At 37.0% G+C, this 15,519-nt stretch overlaps 1 protein-coding gene and 1 pseudogene across 1 annotated transcript; both read left to right on the forward strand.

Annotated features, from left to right (window-relative positions):
- The first annotated feature begins 748 nt into the window (after window positions 1–748).
- LOC103304151 (olfactory receptor 51H1-like) lies at window positions 749–1,604 on the forward strand (annotated as a pseudogene).
- An 8,016-nt stretch (window positions 1,605–9,620) lies between these two features.
- Window positions 9,621–10,598, forward strand: LOC103304149 (olfactory receptor 51T1). The gene has a single exon (XM_008161083.1). The coding sequence runs from the start codon at window positions 9,621–9,623 to the stop codon at window positions 10,596–10,598; it is 978 nt and encodes a 325-aa protein (XP_008159305.1).
- The last annotated feature ends 4,921 nt before the right edge of the window (window positions 10,599–15,519 follow it).

A 15,519-nucleotide genomic window follows, 5' to 3' on the forward strand; every position in this document is an offset into this window, starting at 1 on the left:
TCCCTTTTGTCAGTGCAAGCTAACATATTCATGCTTCAGTGATTAGAATGTGAGCATCCGTATAAACCATTATTCTGCTTACCAGGGTATGTCCTTCTAAAGTTCTTTGGGAGGCAAAGTAACTTCTTCCTCCACTATCTGCTGCATGCTCAGGTCTTTTTAGTACCTATACACTCCTATGAGTGCAGAAGGTCAGAGTTTTAAAGTTCTTAAATAATATTTTTCTCATCTGTCTGTCCTACATCATGCAGGTGGAAAAATTGAGTCCCAGAGAAGATCATGTCTAAGTTCCAACAATTTAAGATCACAATCAAGATACACACATTTGTACACACCTAAATATCTGTGTTTATGAGCATCCATATGTCATGTTTGTGCTTGCTAGTATTTTCTGTATAATTATTGGCATCAGTATTCATTACCCATATAAATGTACAATGTCAAATTCTTCCTTATCAAAGAAGCAAGACAACTAACTCCTTGATGTTTCCAGATGTATTATATCCACATTGAATGAGGTGTTGATTGAAGGTTGGTGTTTTTTCTGCTAGATATTTTAATATATGATGTTCAGTAATAGAAATATTAGAAACATTGCTTCAGTGGTAGAAATATTGCTTCATGGGACAGGGCCATTTGTTTTTATATCAGATTGTGGACACAAGTGTGTTCAAATAATATTTAAGTCATTCTCTCTTATGACTACCATCTTAATACTACTGCCACTAATTCTAACTTCTATTGCACTATGTTACCACTCAATCAAACTACTGATAACCACCAGAGCTTCACCTTGACTGGGATTCCAGGAATGCCAAAGAAGGACTTCTGGATGACCTTGCCCCTCTGTCTTTATAATACCACAGTCTTGGGTAATGTCATCTTCCTTGTTGTCATCAAAGTTGAACAAAGTCTTCATGAACCCATGTATTATTTTCTGGCTATGTTAGCACCATGGATCTCTGCCTTTCATTTGATGCCTGCATCACTCAGATGTTCTTTAGCCACAGCTTTGAGGAAGTGGAGTTAGGTGTTCTGGTGGCCCCATGGCCTTTGATTGTTTTGTGGCTATTCGCTTCCCTTTGCACTATGCTACTATTCTCACTTATGCCTTCATCAGCAACATTGGGGCAGCAGTCCTGCTACGGAGTGTCGTGGCTGTGCTCCCTGTGCCTTTCCTCATCAAAAGGCTACCTTTCTGCCACTCCTATGTCCTATGTCATGCATACTGCCTTCATCAGAATGCCATGAGGCTTGTCTGTGCTGACACCCATGTCAATAGATTTATGGTCTGCCGACTGTGATCTTCTCCATTGTATTAGATGCCTTGATCCTTTTGGTTTCTTACATTCGAACCCTCCAGGCAGTATTGTGCATTGCTTCCCAGGAAGAGAGATTCAAAATTCTCAATACCTGCCTCTCTCATATCTGTGACTCTGATTCACTGATTTGGAAAGCATTTGTAACCAGTAGTACATACACTCATGGCCAATATCTATCTGTTGCTCCCTCCTGTGCTCAATCCTGTCATGTACAATGTTAAAATCAAGCAGATTAGGCAGAGGATTATCTGAATGTTCTGTGGGGTCAGTATTGGCCCTTAATTGGCATCTACTATTTCTGTTGAAATGCACAGAAGTCAGAGAAGAGTATCAAATTTAGCAATGGCTAGTAGAAATCCCTGCAGTCATGGAAATGGTCTAAATCTCTGTTGTTGAATACAGTAACCACTGCACAGGCTTTAGAGCACTTGAAACTTTGCTAATGTGACTGATGACCTGAATTTAAAAATTTTAATTAACTAAAATGTAAGTTTAAATAGTTACATGTAGCTCATAGCCACTCTATCAAACAGTACAAATCTAATGGGTTATGAATGCCATTGCCTAATGGTTTTGCTGAAATAAAGAATTTATATTAGATAGTTTGCTAAAAATACAAACTTTCCTTCCTCAAAATGATGCATAAAAACTTTTTCAACAATTTTATACAATAAAATTTACTCTTTTTGGTATAGAGTTATATAAGCTTTGATAGACACATAGAAGTCATGAAACCATCACTGACACAAGAAACCAAAAAATTACATTACTTTCCCAAATTCCCTCATGCTACCCTTTCATAGTCAACTTCTCTATCCATACCTAATCCCTGGCGGGCACTAATTTGTTCCCCATGCCTATACTTCTTATTTATCCAGAGTGTCATCAAACCCCGAAGTATGTAGTCTTCCATGTCTAGCTTCTTAGCATAATGCACTTGAGATTCACATATGTGTTGTGTATATTGAAAATTAATTTCTTTGTATTGCTGAGTAGTATTCCACTGTATGCTATGCTATTGTTTAACAACTTGGGGGTTGGGGGTGGCGTAGAGATGGGCAAAGGGGAGAAAATGACAGACATCTGTAATAGTGTCAACAGTAAATAAATAAATAAAAATTTCCAGATTGTTTTTGCTTTATTATAATTCTCTGGTATTCAGTGCTGAGCATAGATTATTTATTTTCTTTTGCCTTTTGTGTTTATTTATATGTTTTTTGAATATTTTAATAAACATAAGGTATGTATATGCAATGGGCTAGAAACAAGAGAGAAAAACATTAAAAAGAAAGCATGTGAAGAATATGAGAACATGGTGCATTCAGTGAGCTAGAAGACTAAGAAACTCTCTATATATTTTTAGATATCAGTTTCAACATCACCTCAGTCCAGAAGGTTTTTCTGACATGTCCTTTATTATACTAGAGTTTCTCACACTGCACTATAATTGCCTAGCAGAATATTTTTTCTGCTACTCTATATACTTTATAAGAACAAGGACCCTTTTTATTTCACTTCAGTCTATCCCAAGTATTCAATACAGTTCAGAACATATGGAAAACATTCGATGTATATTTTTGGAATTAAAGAATAAGTGAAAACCGTATCAAGATTGATCTCATGCTTTTTAACCTCTTTGTTTCATTTAATTTTAGGGGATGGGTGAAAAAAAGGTGAAGGGATTAAGCATTTAAAATTTCCAGAGGCACTCATCTTATTTATTGGGAACCAGTGAAAAGTGGTAGCATTTATAATACATTAATCAGATTACTTATTATGTAACTTTACGAAGTTACTTAGTCTGTCTAGATACTCATTGGGATAGGCAGCTTTGTTCGGTGAGAATATGGATTGGAAAATGTTTTAAGGAGGATAAAAAGTCAGTAATTACTAGATATGGTCAAGTTTATTTATTCCGTGCCTACTGGGAGAGTAAATTTTGGTCAAATGAGGCTTAAATCAGTTGTGGGGATGCAATTGGGAATCAAGACATCCATAGGATGGATAGGTTGAAGACCAGGTATTACAACCATAGTACCCAAATTTTTGATCAGAAGCAGTTGACCACAGAATGTACTTTAGTAATATTGGTTAAGATCAAGAAAGAGTTTTGGAATAAAATAGACATGGGTTTAAATATCAGCTCTGGAACTTGTTAACTTTTAGGTAAATAAAGTTGTTTAAAACCTCTCTGAGTTTCAATTTTCTCAACTGCAAAATTTTGGAGAATACTAGTAATACTTAATCCATAATCTTGATAATAAATAAATACAATATTTTTAAAGGCTACAGTACAATTTTTGGTATGAACTTATCAAGCACTAGATTATTTATTTTATTTTTTATTGAATTTATAGGGTGACATTGGTTAAAAAAACCATACAGGTTTCAAGTGTACAACTCAACAAAATATCAAAGGCACACTGCATCATGAGTCCATCGACATAAGCAAAGTCTCTTTCCATACCCCTTTATCCCCACTTTTCCCTCTTCCATTTCCTTCCAACCCCCTCCACCTTTCCCTCTGGATAGCACCATATTGTTGTCTGTTCTATGTATAATTTTATATATATACTAGAGGCCCAGTACACAAAATTCGTGCACGGGGGGAAGGGAGGGACCCTCAGCCCAGCCTGCACCCTCTCCAATCTGGGACCCCTCGGACACCCCTCTTGTAATCCAGGACTGTTGGCTCCTAACCACTCACCTGCCTGCCTGCCTGATTGTCCCTAATCACTCTGCCTGCCTGCCTGATTGCCCCTAACCTCTCTGCCTACCTTCCTGATTGCCCCTAACTGCTGTCCCCTGCTGACCTGATCACACCTAACTGCTCTCTGCTTGCCTGATCACCCCTAACTGCCTCTGCCTCAGCCTCCGCCACTGTGGTTTTGTACAGAAGGATGTCCGGTCTAATTAGCATATTACCCTTTTATTAGTGTATATATATATTTTTTCTTAATCCCTTCACCTCCCCCCCCCCCACGCCCCTCCTCAGCTGTCAGTCTGTTCTATATATCTATGCTTCTGTTTCTATTTTGTTTGTTAGATTCCACATATAAGTGAGATCATAGGATAATTAGTCTTTCTCTGACTGGCTTATTCCACTTAGCTTAATACTCTCCAGGCTCATCCATGCTGTCATAAAAGGTAAGATTTCCTTCTTTTTTATGGCTGAGTAGAATTTCATTGTGTAATTGTACCAAAACTTTTTTATCCACTCATCTACTGATGGGCACTTAAACTGTTTCCAGATCTTGGCTATTATAAATAATGCTGTAATGAACATAGTGGTGCATGTATTCTTTCAAATTAGTGTTTTGGGTTTCTTCAGATATATTACTAGAAGTAAAATCTTTGGGTCTAAAAGCAGTTCCATTTTTAATTTTTTGAGGAGGCTCCTTACTGTCTTCCACAGTGCCTACCTCAAGAAGCAAGCACAATCTCAAATAAACAATCTAACCCTACACCTAAAAGAACTAGAAAAAAACATAGCCCAGAGTAAGTAGAAGGAAGAAAATAATAAAGATTAGAGTGGAAATAAATGACATAGACACTAAAAAAAAAATGATAGAAAAGAGCAATGAAACCAAGAGCTGGTTCTTTGAAAAGAAAAACAAGATTGACAAACCTTTAATCAGACTCATTAAGAAAAAAAGAGAGAAGACCAAAATAAATAAAGTCAGAAATGAAAGAAGTAACAAGTGACATCACAGAAATAAAAAGGATTGTAAGAAAATAATATGAACAACTATATGCCAAGAAATTGGACAACCTGGGTGAAATGGAAAAAACTCTAGAAACATACCATCTTTCATAACTCTCAAACACTAGTTTAATTCTGCTTAGAAGTGGAGGTGGGCTACAGATATGACTCAGTTAATAGGATGGCTTCTTAGGAGAGGTGCCTGTATAAGAGGAGGTAGTTGGCAATGGCCAGGGGAACAATGACACCTGATAGGAAAAGTACAAATTAGAGCAAAAATAATTTGAGGGGTGGCTTTTCTTGCACACTCCTGATCCCTCTCTGACATTCAGGGAGCCTCCTTGGTTTAGAATCTGTAGCCTAAGGCAGGGTGAAGAGGAATGGTTATAGTTACCTGATCCAGGCAGGCAGTTTTTGAAGTACTCATTACTGTCAGCCTCCAGGGCCAGAGGACTCTGATGTATGAGGTTTGTATGGGCCCCCGAGCAGGGTTTGAACCTGTGTCAGGAAGATATGTCTGAGCTATTGTAGAGGAACATGCTTATAAGGGTTTGGTAACTCTTTGCTCCAACTCACTTATTGATGAAAATAGCTCTCTCTTGCCTAGTGACTCTACTGAGCTGCTTATAAAGCTCACACCCTTGGGAGCCAGGTTAGTTCCTGTTCTGTGATGGGAAGAAGAGAAGTTGGTGGTGTTTCCCTCTGATGTGAGCAGGTAAAAAGAATGCATAAATGGAAAGGTTTGGGAGGAGAGGGGTTAAAGAATGAGGAATGCTAGAAGGAGGGAAGGGTGTAATTGATTAAATGATAGAAGATACAAGTAAGATGGGATGAAAAAAAAAAGGATGTAATGGAGCCTGGATGAAATTGAGATAGGGTTATGAAAGACATAAGGTTAATAAAGGAAGAAAGAGGAAAAGAAATAGGACCCAGAACTTTCTGTCTGAGGTCAGTATTATTCAGCAATCAGTCAACATTATTAACTGAAGGTTTCTATTATTCCAGATCTTACTTCAGTAGCTTGCATTGAGAGGAAAAACAACAGGTATGCTCAAACTTTCAAGGGACTCACCCTTCAGGCAGATAAAGAAGATGACACTTGCACATAAAAATTACTAATCTCAGCCATGCCTCATTATTGAGAGTCAAATAAAAGATACAAGCATGAAGTAGTGCAGAGACTTAGAAACAAAGGGTAAGTTTCAGGTTAGCATGACCTGGAGCTGTCAGGGCAGGTACCAGATTTTGGAAAAAATAAATTTCAGTGTTGAGAAATAAACATTAGATGGGGACTTATAAATGAAGAGGATGGGTCTATATCATTATTAATGCCAGAAAGTAGGGATGTTGACCTTTGGATCACTTAGTTATTGAGTTGGGTGGATTCTATCCTCGTTTAATCTAGCCTTCTGTATATTAATTGGAAGATATTACCATCTTCCTTGATACTCAGAGGGAAAACTGAAGATAGAAAGCTCTCGCCTATTATTCTGGTTAGTAGTCAATGCAGAGAAAACCTTGATGAACTGAGGCACAAATTTTGTCTTACAACTGGTCCCAGAGTGTCTGAGGTCACTGAGTCTGGAGGAGGAGGAGCTCCGTTCCTTATGTTCACCTATCTGTATTCCATACAAAACATGTTCTATACCAGCAAAATGAGCCATTGTCTCCTCTCCTCTTAACCCTCACATCACCCAGGGTCATCTTCTTGCCTTTATGAGATATAATTTAAAGAGCAGAAGATAATGATTATCTACTTTATCTCAATTGCTCTTCTATTCCAAAACTCCTTTCTACATGCACCAGTACATAGAGACCCACAATACAAACATATGCAAAAATTCAAATATTCCCTTAAACACATACAGACTTACTTCATAAATATTCTTTTAAAAATAAGCTACGAGGACACCTTTCTTCCTTTTACTTATTTTTTCATTCCTTCTCTAAATCATATAGATGTATAATAAAATATAAGCAAGTCTTGTATTTTAAAATAATGAAATCATGCTGTCCAACTGTTTAGCTACTCCCATAAGCCTGGCTTCTCTAATGTTCTATGGTTTAGTAAAAAATAAGGAACTTTGGAGTTAGTAAATCTGGTTTGAATTTTGAATCTGTATCTAACTCTTTTACCTTTGAAATACTATTTTACCTTATGGAATCCTTTCTTTAAAATAGGAGAAATATATCTATATAATCCCCCCTTGGATTATATGAAATTATATATAAGGTGGCTATCAAATGTTGATATATACAAAGGATCTTAACTCTTTTCTTTTTCTTTTAATCTATCTCTGCTTTTTCTCCCAACCAAGGAGAGGAAAATTGCTCTCCTATGTTCCCTGGTGTCTGGAAAAATGTTTTCCCTAAAGCCCATCCTTCCTGCAAAACTTCCAGGCTCAATCTGTAGTTTTCTCATCTAGTCTTTATCCATCTCTGTTCAATTATCATTTATCCATCCATTAATACTTGTAGTATAAATTAGATTATTTGAGTTTTTATCATGTAGCAATATCTGTATTTATAAAAATTAACACACATGTTTTATGTTCCCAGAAAGCTAGCATTTTAGAGGGAGAAAGAAATGTGATCAGGCAATAAGATTTTAGTGGTATAAACAGCATACATAAAGTACCTTTGGAGAAGAGTGACTAGATTGAGTGATTTTGCATTCCAGAGAGATTCCTGAATTGTTACCACAGAGAAGGAGATAGATTCACTCTTAATACTGTATGTATATGTTTTTCAGATTGAGAGGAAGAAGAGTGAAACAGAAATCTTAGTAGCCTTCTGCTTTCTTGTTCCCTCATGTTCCCATGTAGTAATTGCCTTCCATGAATATTTTGCCTTGACTTCTCACACTATACATTCCATTAGGTTGAGAGACTTTAGAATACAGAAACTATTCTTAACTCATTTCTGTCTCTCTGGCCATCCTCATAATAACTGGCATCAAAATAGTCATTATGAGTCTGAGTGGTTGATTTTATTCAGCATTCTTATCCATATCTCACTTGGTACTAGTTTTCCTGATTCTTAGTGTTATATCTCAGCCATGTATAATATAATAATACTAAATATTATACCTGAAAGAGCAATTAGTCTATTTCCCCCTTTGGAGTAATAGTGATTATTTCTATCACTATCTTCAGTAGACTGAAGGAAGGGGAGAAAATTACTAACAATCCCTCATATTTGTTCTTATATAACAACTGGCAGGGTCTGTTACTAGTGAATTCCTTATAGCTATTCAGATGCAAATTCCTTGTATCTACTCAGGCAAAAAATCATAAAACATAGACAACTGAAAAATAAGAATACTATGGCTGGCCAAATCCACAGAACAAGTGGGCTAGGTGTATCACTCCTTGTTAACTGTCTGTTGAGGACTAAATGTCTTAAGTAAACATTTAGAAATTCGTTAAGATGACACCAACACTCAGTGAACAAGTCCTGAACAGAATTGTGATGGCCATCTTAAATATGGATTACGGATCATGTCTCCTTTTTGACACCATCTCTATTTTCTTTGCAGCTATCATTCTGTGGACTTTTTCCACATAGTGAACTATTTGATATTCTCATTTGTAATGTCACCTCATCTTTGTAATGCCTAATTGTCCCTAACTGACTCCCTTTTAGGTATTAGTTCCTATTTCTATCCAAGTCATGCTTTTTACAAAGTCATTCATCGCATGTTGCTGTGTTCCCATGCCTTTTATATGGTATTTTATCTACTATGCCTAGATTAGGACACCTCAAGTCATATATTCCAGAATGCTGTTTGAAATTTTTCACAGGATTCACAGGGCAGTCAACTCACTATGGATTGGCTCAAAGTCACATGGTAGATTTCCATGGGAAGGAGTAGAAACAAATACCCCAAGGTGTAAAATGGAATAAAGGAGACAAGACCTATTATTTCAGTGGTTCTAGAAAAGAGAAACAGAATTAGAGCACAAGATGAATCTAAGTCGCATATGCATATGGAGTGGAGAAGACGGGAATTACAGGAAAAGGAATAAAGAATCGCTGATACAAAAGGATATTTTCAATAGAGTATACTAGAAGAAGCTGATTGATGATTCAGGTATAAGGATACCTCTGGCTACAACATCCTAGAATAACTTCCAGCAAGGACATCACAGAGTTTGCTATTATAAGTACCTCGTGGCTCTTATGTACTTCCCATTATTTCTGGAGCAACTTATATAGTTTGGAGACCTAATACAAAGACCTATTGGTTATCACTGTTGTTCTATAAGTGTGTGTGCATATGTGTGATGTATGCCTATAAACATTGTCTATTTCAGATCAGGGCTTATCTGGGCAGTAGGGTGAGGATGAGCCTAGAGAGCTCGATGGCTGTAATTGGGAAAGGGTAGAGGGGAAAAATGAAACCAGATTCTGAAAAGAAAAATTAAAGATACAAGGGAATGATGTTATAGGTACCATAATTAAATTGGGGGTTTGAATACAGAGAAATAATTTTATGATTTGGAGTTTATAAAAGAGTCATGGATTGCAAAAAGGCTCAATATGACAAACAATCTCATTTTTGCTTCCTTTTCAGAGTGCATCCTTAACCCACCATGGTAATTTTCAATAACACCACATTATCCTCTTCAAACTTCCTCCTCACTGCGTTCCCTGGACTGGAAGTGGCTCACATCTGGATCTCTATCCCAGTCTGCTGCCTGTATACCATTGCCCTCTTGGGAAACAGCATGATCCTGTTTGTCATCATTGTTGAGCAGAGTCTCCACAAGCCCATGTACTATTTCCTCTCCATGCTGTCAGTTGTTGATCTAGGTCTGACCATTTCAACCCTCCCCACTGTGCTTGGGGTTCTTTGGTTTCATTCCAGGGAGATCAGCTTTAAAGCTTGCCTCATTCAAATGCTTTTTGTACATGCCTTCTCTTTCTTGGAGTCCTCGGTGCTGGCAGCCATGGCCTTTGACCGCTTCATGGCCATCTGTAACCCACTGAAGTATGCCACTGTCCTCACACACATGATGATTATGGTGATTGGACTGGTCATCTGCCTACGACAAGTAATTTTTCTCTTTTCCATGACTCTAGTATTGAAGAGTATTTCTTTCCACGGAGGCCAGGAGCTTTCCCACCCATTTTGCTACCACCCAGATGTGATCAAATACTCATATTCCAACCCTTGGATCAGCAGCTTTTTGGGCATGTTTCTTCAGCTCTACCTGTGTGGCACTGATTTATTGTTCATTCTTTTCTCTTATGCCCTAATTCTCCGTACTGTCCTGAACATTGTAGCCCCTAAGAAGCAACAAAAAGCTCTCAGCACTTGTGTCTGTCACCTCTGTGCTGTCACTGTTTTTTACGTGCCAATGATCAGCCTGTCCATTACACACCGCATCCTCAACTCCACCCCTAAGGTGGTCTGTGGCATTTTGGCCAATGTGTACTTGCTCTTACCACCTGTCCTGAATCCTGTAATTTATAGCTTGAAGACCAAGACCATCCGCCAGGCTGTGCTCCAGCTGCTCCAATCTAAAGGTTCATGGGGACCCAATGTGAGGAGTCTTAGAGGTGGGTAGAATTGAAGGGGAGAAATTGCAGTACATAAATCATATTTAAGGGGAGGGGTTTGGGTTCATCTCATCCTCAGGCATTTTGGTTACAGAGGCAGTTTCAATTAAATTCTTGGAACAGAAAGAAGAGAATAATTTCCCCCTAAACTTATCAAAAAGTTTTTTAAAAACCACTGCAATTCAAAACCAAATTATTTATGTATATGTTACTCAAATATTTAAAACAATTACACTGACTCCTAAGCACATTAAAAGAACAATTAGGTAATTTTATTTTAGCTGAACAATTTACTTATGCTTAAAAATGGTAATTCTTAAACAGAAAACAAATAAATGACAATTTTATTTTTTGCATTCAGTTGAACAAAATCATTTAGTCAAATTTCCTAGGGGCAATACAGATTTTTACTTGAACTGGTAAATGAAAAAGTTACAGGTGTGTGCAAAGGCATGTGCATAGAAATTTGTGATTTTAAACTGTAGGACAATGTTGCACACTCTTCAGTTCCTAGAGTCACCTCTAGAGAGCTCTGTTTCTTTACAAATGCATTCCTCTATCTTTTCTTTAATCCCCTTTCTCTTTAGTAAAAGTGAAATTTTCACAGTTTCAATTGCTCTTTATTATACCTCCAATGAATTCAATATATAAGATCACACATTGCCTTATTATTTTCTTCATTGCCTAGATATTCTAATACAGTTCTGATTTTGATTCCACAGATCCTTTGCACCAGGACTATACCTTTTATCTCTTTGCCCTGTTTTTTTGGTTGAGCTGTTAGGCTTCTCAAACTTTTACTATTCTTGTCACTGTAGAATTTCATGGTGACTGATATTTTATAATGGGAAATCTTTGAATGACCTTTATTTGTTTTGTGAAGAAGTAACTTCTGGATAGGGATGATAGGATGTTGGGAGAACTTTTCTTGCATACACCGAGTTATGAAACTCTGATAATTATTCTGATAATTGTTTCCTCGTGATAATTCATGTCTGAGCCCAAGGAACCAAGCAGTTATTATGATTTAAGATACTTGTCTCCGCCCCTACATCAACTTCTTACTCCTGTCCAACTGGGACTACCACTCCAAAACTCTGGTTTGTTTGGTTCAAGCTTTCTGTTCAACTCAAACACTGAAAACTTTTTGACTTTACTTTTCCCAAATCACAAACCCCTTTTCTCAACTCATTAATGATAATATCACATATTATTTCTAGTTAAAATTGTTTGTGTGATTTCCCTTTTAGCCAACATATTCAGGTACTTTTGATATCTCCCTGGTGTTGTGTCCCATACACAAAAGTGTGTGGCAGAAGCCAGTATTTTAAGTGGAGACTAAGTAGTGCAGGATCATACAGAAACTAGTGCAACTGGGAATAAAATTCAGTTTTTCAGAATTCAAGGCCAGCATTGCCACTGGAATGTCTCTTGGCATCATGCACTTTGTGGGAAGTCTTTGTATTCCATTATACCACAATTTTGTATTTCAAATTTCAGGTCTTTATTCTCATATTAGTTCCGAATAAATGTTTATTTGGTTCTATCCCCCTCAACAGGATAAAACATGACTGCTATGCCAAAGTTCAAGAGTCACAAGATGCATCTGATTTCTAGATATCTTGTTCCAGAGCACAGATTAAGGATAGAAAATGTTTTCTTAGTCACATTGTCCCTTAGTAAGCCCAGAATAAAACAAACTAAAGAAAAGAGACTACAGAGAATTTGTGAATTTTGAATATGTGATTTAGCTAAGAATTAGAGGCATGGGGATGGAGAGAAGAGAACTGTCATAGAATTGAGCATGTTAGAAGTGCTAGATTAGGTGACATGGTATTCTCTGAGGACTTTAGGGGATGATATAAAATGCCAAGTATTTCTCAATATTCATGATTATAAGCCCAGATCTTGCTGTGCTTAGAGAGGGAAAAGGACTTGTACTGAAGCAAAGAATGGCCAGTGGGGATGAACTAGGAAACAGGAGAGAAGAGAACATCACACAACAATGGAGACTGATCCTGAAATCAATCTGTGTGAGTAGAAATCCCACACCACACCCTGACCTGACCATCCAAACTTGACCTCATCAGTTCTTACGAATATCAATGGCTCCTTAATTGCTCCTTTGGAAGACCTTTGTAAAAGTTTTGTTTGTTTGCTTGTTTTAAGATCCATAGCTATTCACAATTTATAAATTTAAAAACATCTGGAAAAACACTTAAATTTTTTTTCTTAAGTTTGTTGCTAAAACTTATTGGCAGCAAAAGCTAAGATAGACTGATCCTATCTAATAAAAGAGTAATATGCAAAATTGACTGTCACTCCAACACACAAGATGGCCTCCCCCATATGGCCAAAGATGGCCACCCCCATGTGGACACAAGATGGCCGCCACAAGATGGCCAGCAGGGGAGGGAGGGACCAGGCCTGCAAAGGAAGACAGTTGAGGGCGATCAAGCCTGCAGGATTGGGCAGTTAGGGGTGACTGGGCCGGCAGAGGAGTGCAGTTGGGGGCAACCAGACCTGCAGGAGAGGGCAGTTGGGGGGAACCAGGCCTAAAGGGGAGGGCAGTTGGGAGGGACCAGGACTACAGGAGTGGGCAGTTGTGGGGGGACCAGGTTTGCAGGAGATGGCAGTTGGGGGGGGACCAGGCCTGCAGGGGAGGGCAGTTAGAGGTGACCAGGCCAGCAGGAGAGGGCAGTTAGGGGCAATTGGGCTGGCAGGGGAGCAGTTAGGTGTCAATCAGGCTGGCAGGGAAGTGGTTAGGGGGTGATCTGGCTGGCAGGCAGAAGCAGTTAGGGGCAATCAGGCAGGCAGGCAGGCGAGCGGTTGGGAGCCAGCAGTCCTGGATTGTGAGAGGAATGTCCAACTGCCCGTTTTGGGATCGGGCCTAAATGGGCAGTCAGACATCCCTTGAAGGGTCCCAGATTAGAGAGGGTGCAGGCTGGGCGGAGGGAAACACACACCCCTGTGCATGAATTTTGTGCACCGGGCCTCTAGTGTGAATATAATTATGGTCATTATTTATTCAGTATTGAGTGAATATTCACACATTTCACTTCAGAAATATAGCTGTGTTTGACTATAGAGTAATGCCTCAAGGGTTGTAGCGTCTTTTTAAAGTATAAAAAATTGTAAGATAAAAAATTGTAAAAATGTGCAATCATTCTTCCAGTTTTGTGATAATCAATGTATAAAGTAATCTGCAGTATGTATGTTAATCTTTCATTGTTCTAAATAATACTTTTCACATCAGTCTCAAAATGCAACTCACTTGCTCAAAACAAAAACATTTTCTATAGTAATTGTTAATAAAACATGAAGTTGTCCATTATTGTTATTTCAAGGAATGTATTTAATATGTTTAGAGGTTGTTCTAATTGCTAATGTCACATTTATACATATATATTTTCCACATATATGCAGGTTGGGGCAAAAGTAGGTTTACATTTGTTTGTATGGAAAATAATACAATAATTACTAATAACACAAGAATAAACTGCGCTTTGTATACTCACAACTGTAACCTACTTTTGCCTCATCCTGTATTGTATTTCATTAAATTTTTGTGAATATATTGAGAAACTGAGAAAAATATTACAAATTTTCAGAAATTACTCTTGATACTATTGAGAGATTACATAAAATATGATCTAATCTCTTTATTAAGCCAATACATATGCACATACATATACATTTATAAATTAGTATAATAGTGAATACTCAAGTGTATATCTTATTTATTTAAAAATTGTTTTTGTATTTAATTATTAATTTATTTTAGTTTATTTTTGTGTGGATAAAAGATCAGACACAAACATGGTTTTTAAAATAGGTTGTAATTTTTTCTACCAGTATTATTTGAATAATCAATCTATTTTCAATGTTGTTTGATAGTCCTTAAATATATATTATTTCATATTATACATAGTATATTATAGTGTGTTTGATCTATTTCTTTATTTTTCCTATTGATTTGGTGGGCAAACTACTCACAATTTTATACTGTTTAATAAATGTCACTATCATATGAAATTTATTTTAGTTTTTATTTTTTAAAATTTTATATTCTCTAGTTTCCGCTTGTAAATGTAGTTTTAGAATTATTTTGGTAAATTCTCAATAAAATGTTGCTGGAAGCTTGATTGAAAAATGCATTAAACCTATATTATAATTGAGGAAAACAAATAAACTTTAGCCTCTTCACTCTTCTAATCCAGAAATAATGTCTATTGACATCTTCAGACGCGGGCTGTTTCTGCCTTGTAAAGATTTGAATTTCTGAGTTGAAGACAAATACTAGAAGGAAGATTAGTATTCCTCCATATTTCTTTCATGACAACCTGTTTGCTTTTTTTGTCTGTTTTTTTTTTTTTTTTTTTGTGTGTGTGTGTGTGTGTGTGTGTGCATAAATAGGACATGAACTGTTTTTCAGGGCATCTCTTTTGACTTAAAGACTATTAATTACTGCCTACTGATCTTGGCAATAGTTTTCTATCATTCCAAATGTTCTGCATGCTTGTAATTATCATCATATTCTGAATTGTCAAAGGCTTTTTGTTGTTTTTACTGTTTTTTTTTCCTAAACAAGTTGGGAAATGTATCATTGGTATACACTGCACAAGTACTGGAGCTATGCCAACACACTTGATGTGTACAGTTCCTTTGAAAAAAAACAGAGTGCAAGTAAGAGAGACAGACATGTGAACTAGCAATTAGAACACAATTTGAAACAACCTGGGAGGAAGTGCAAAAGATTGTCCCTCCCTTCCTGGATTAGGCTACGGTTCTAGATAGGTTCAGTTATTGAACAATAAGAATTCAGTTGAACTCACCTGGAGACACAAAATGTATAAGAATATTTATTAATCAGAGAACTTCTTCAAAATAATTTTTAAATGGAAATAATATTATTTGTGAGTTCACCTT

This window comes from Eptesicus fuscus, chromosome 13, assembly GCF_027574615.1.
Source record: "Eptesicus fuscus isolate TK198812 chromosome 13, DD_ASM_mEF_20220401, whole genome shotgun sequence".
In the NCBI taxonomy this organism is placed as follows: Eukaryota; Metazoa; Chordata; class Mammalia; order Chiroptera; family Vespertilionidae; genus Eptesicus; species Eptesicus fuscus.